Source organism: Chiloscyllium plagiosum, chromosome 23, assembly GCF_004010195.1.
Source record: "Chiloscyllium plagiosum isolate BGI_BamShark_2017 chromosome 23, ASM401019v2, whole genome shotgun sequence".
NCBI classification, from domain to species: domain Eukaryota; kingdom Metazoa; phylum Chordata; class Chondrichthyes; order Orectolobiformes; family Hemiscylliidae; genus Chiloscyllium; species Chiloscyllium plagiosum.
In genome coordinates, this window is record NC_057732.1 from 7,842,600 (window position 1) to 7,846,645 (window position 4,046).

At 41.8% G+C, this 4,046-nt stretch overlaps 1 protein-coding gene across 5 annotated transcripts in view; it reads left to right on the forward strand.

Moving 5' to 3' along the window:
- The window catches only part of LOC122561588 (ATP-binding cassette sub-family C member 9-like), a 196,034-nt gene that overhangs the window by 53,585 nt on the left and 138,403 nt on the right, over window positions 1-4,046 (forward strand). For all 5 annotated transcript variants that reach the window (XM_043713432.1, XM_043713427.1, XM_043713430.1 and 2 more), the window contains exon 5: window positions 1,109-1,351. In XM_043713432.1, the coding sequence (XP_043569367.1) occupies window positions 1,109-1,351 (243 nt within the window). The remainder of the gene's footprint in view (window positions 1-1,108; window positions 1,352-4,046) is intronic.

Here is a 4,046-nt window from a genome sequence, read left to right on the forward strand (position 1 = left end):
GAATATTGCATGCAATTCTGGTCTCCTTCCTATTGGAAAGATGTTGTGAAACTTGAAAGGGTTCAGAAAAGATTTGCAAAGGTGTTGCCAGGGTTGGAGGATTTGAGCTACAGGGAGAGGCTGAACAGGCTGGGGTTGTTTTCCCTGGATCGTCAGAGGTTGAGGGGTGACCTCATAGAATTTTATAAAATCATGAGGGGCATGGATAAGATAAATAGACAAAGTCTTTTCCCTGGGGTCGGGGAGTCCAGAACTAGAGGGCATAGGTTTAGGGTGAGAGGGGAAAGATATAAAAGGGACCTAAGGGGCAACATTTTCACCAGAGGGTAGTGTGTGTATGGAATGAGCTGCCAGAGGATGTGATAGAGGCTGGTACGACTGCAATATTTAAAAGGCATCTGGATGGGTATATGAACAGGAAGGGTTTAGGGGATATGGGCCAAGTGCTGGCAAATAAGACTAGATTGGGTAAGGGTATCTGATTGGCATGGACGAGTTGGACCGAAGGGTCTATTTCCATGATGTACATCTCTATGACTCTATGACTGTAAATGTAAAGCAAATTGGAACTGTCAGTCAAACTGTTCCATGAACAGCTACCCTGCTATGATAAGGTTAGATTGTAAAGTAAGTCACACAGCTCAAATCCTAGAATCTCAAGCTTACACAGATGGATAAAGTAGCAAGAACTGATTTGTTTTTGAACTCCACATTGTTTAACAATTTAAAGCCCAGCAGAGCTAAATCCCCTGACAGCTTTGATAGTTCCAAAGAAATTTGACAGATCTAGTGACATCTAGTTACTATTTTTCACAATCCCAATGTGTAGCCAATTTCTCCCAAAGTTGTCACAGGCTGTATCCAAAGGGGTACAGATGTATTTCAATTGAAACTTTACTAAAACATAAGGGAACAAGGAAAAAGGATATCCGAATAGGTTTAGATGTAGAGGGGTGGGATGCTTGTTGTGTGGAGCATAAACTACAGGTGAGACCTGTTGGGCCAAATGGCCTGTCTCTATGCTGAATAACTCTATATTCCATAGAATTGTTTCATTCTAAAACCAACAAGACACTCGTTTAAACAGCTTCCTTTTCACTCTTGCCAGAAATATGTGTTCTTTGCAAACCCCAAAAAAGTTAAACCGCCTGAAGATTTGCAAGACCTGGGTGTGAGATTCCTGCAGCCATTTGTCAATTTGCTATCAAAAGCAACGTACTGGTGGATGAACACACTCATCATTTCAGCCCACAAGAGGCCAATAGACCTAAAAACCATCGGCAAGCTCCCCATAGCCACAAGGGCTCTCACTAACTACATGCGTCTGAAAGATGCTTATGAAGATCAGAAGGTAAGAGACCCAACTGAACCCAACTGATGGATGTCTCATCCTTCTGGCTGTGACACCAAGAGATAGCTTCCATTATTCTGTCTGAACTGGTGATTATAAACTGCCACACTGATTTCTCCATGTATTTAGAACTATTTTGGTTTATTTAGCCTGTGGAAATCTTGTGGCTTTAAATCACTTTGGAAGCCCTTGGCATGAATACTCTTTAATACTTCAGAATTATAGATGTGAAATATGAGAAACACTTTCTTCCCAAAACCTTTTGCTTGGCAAAGTGTAATATTTTGGCCTCAGGAATTTAACTTGCGTGACAGACAGGATATTGAAGTGATATTATGGAAGATCATTAAAAATCATTGTCTTTAGTCAACATGTTGGATAAGGAAGTGGAAGGTTGGGTTAGCAAGTTTGCCGATGGCACGAAGGTTGGTGGAGGGCTGTTGTAGATTGCAATGGGACATTGACAGGCTGAGAAGTGGCAGATGGAGTTCAGCTGGGCTGAGAAGTGGCAGATGGAGTTCAACCTGGAAAAGTATGAAGTCATTCACTTTGGAAGGTCAAATTTGAATGCAGATTTCAGGGTTAAAGGCAGGATTCCTGGCAGTGTGGAGGAACAGAGGGATCTTGGGGTCCTTGTCCCCAGGTCCCTCAAAGTTGCCATCCAAGTTAATAAGGTGGATAAGAAGGCATATGGTGTTTTGGTTTTCATTAGCAGGGGGGATTGAGTTTAAGAGCCACTAGGTTATGCTGCAGCTCTGTAAAGCTGTGGTTAGACCACACTTGGAAAATTGTGTTCAGTTCTGGTCGCCTCATTATAGGAAAGATGTGGATGCTTTAGAGAGGAGGCAGAGGAGATTTGCCAGGGTGCTGTCTGGACTGGAGGGCATGTCTTGTGAAAAAAGATTGAGGGAGCTAAGGCTTTTATCATTGGAGTGAAGAAGAATGAGAGATGACTTGGTAGAGGTGTACAAGATGATGAGAGGCATAGATAGAGTGGATAGCCAGAGACTTTTTTCACAGGGTGGAAATGTCTATTATGAGTGAGCATAATTTTAAAGTGATTCGAGAAAGGTTTAGGGGAGATGTCAGAGGTAGGTTCTTTACTCAGAGTGGTGGGTGCGTGGAATGCACTGCCAGCAGTGGTAGCAGAGTCAGAGACATTAGAGGACATTTAAGTGGCTCTTGGAAAAGGACATGGAAGATAGCACAATGAAGAGTATGGAGGTTAGTCTGATCTCAGAGAAGGATAAAAAGCTGGCACAACATTGAGGGCCAAAGGGCCTTTACTGTGCGGTACTGGTTTATGTTCTATGTTGGTTGTTAGGACAGTAAGTATTGAAGTGATTTCTGTTATCATGACACTTGTGTCTTGGGGTTCTATCCTGCACATTGGAGAGCTGGTAATCCTTGTCCCTTCTGGTAGTTTGAGAACTGCAAGTGTTTCCTTTACATATACATGACATGCTGCCTGACTCTGGCAAACTCTTATTTACACCATTATTACCTAATCCTGTTCTCTGAGTATGTCTCTACTGAGTACAGATTATTCCATCCTTTCTTTTTCTTCATAGCCTGTTGCACATGATCACTGATGGTCCCATGACATGATGAAAAGCATCATTGTCATATCCATTCTTATTATACTACACATACCAAAAACACAGAATACCTTCACTCTTATTGTGGTTACTGACACTCTGCTGCACAGGTATCTGACATACAAGATCCTAGACAATCAGTGATCCCACAATATGAAGCACTATACCCCAGATCTTAGGACATCAACAATCCTACACTGCAGGCTATCAGCAATAGATATATTGACGTCTGGGATATCAATATGTACACAGTAAAGAGCTTATAAACGTTTGAATTGGGAGTAGTATTCAACCACTCAGCTCCTCGTACCTGCTGTCCCATTCAATAAGATCATGGATGATCTGATTATAACCTCAAATCCACATTCTAGTCTAACCATGATAACCTTTTACCCCTTTGCTTAACAAGAATATATTTGCTGGAAAAGCTCAGCAGGTCTGGCAGCACCTGTGCAGAGATATCAAAGTTAATGTTTCAGGGCCGGTGACACGTCCTCAGATAGTCGCTGGACCCGAAACATTAATTCAGATTTTTCTTCACAGATGTTGCCAGACCCGCTGAGCTTTTACAGCAACTTCTGTTTTTGTTTCTGATCTACAGCATCTTCAGTTCTTTTGGTTTTTATTAAGAATATATTTGCCTTTGTCTTCAATATTCAAACAAGCATATGTCAGGTATAGACAGGATAGATCGAGTGAATCCTTAGAGTACAAAGAAAGTAGGAGTATACTTAAGAGGGAAATCAGGAGGGCAAAACGGGGACATGAGATAGCTTTGGCAAATAGAATTAAGGAGAATCCAAAGGGTTTTTACAAATACATTAAGGACAAAAGGGTAACTCAGGAGAGAATAGGGCCTCTCAAAGATCAACAAGGCGGCCTTTGTGTGGAACCACAGAAAATGGGGGCGATACAAAATGAGTATTTTGCATCAGTATTTACTGTGGAAAAGGATATGGAAGATACAGACTGTAGGTAAATAGATGGTGACATCTTGCAAAATGTCAAGATTACAGAGGAGGAAGTGCTGGATGCTTTGAAATGGTTAAAGGTGCATAACTCCCCAGGACCTGATCAGGTGTACCTGAGAACTCTGT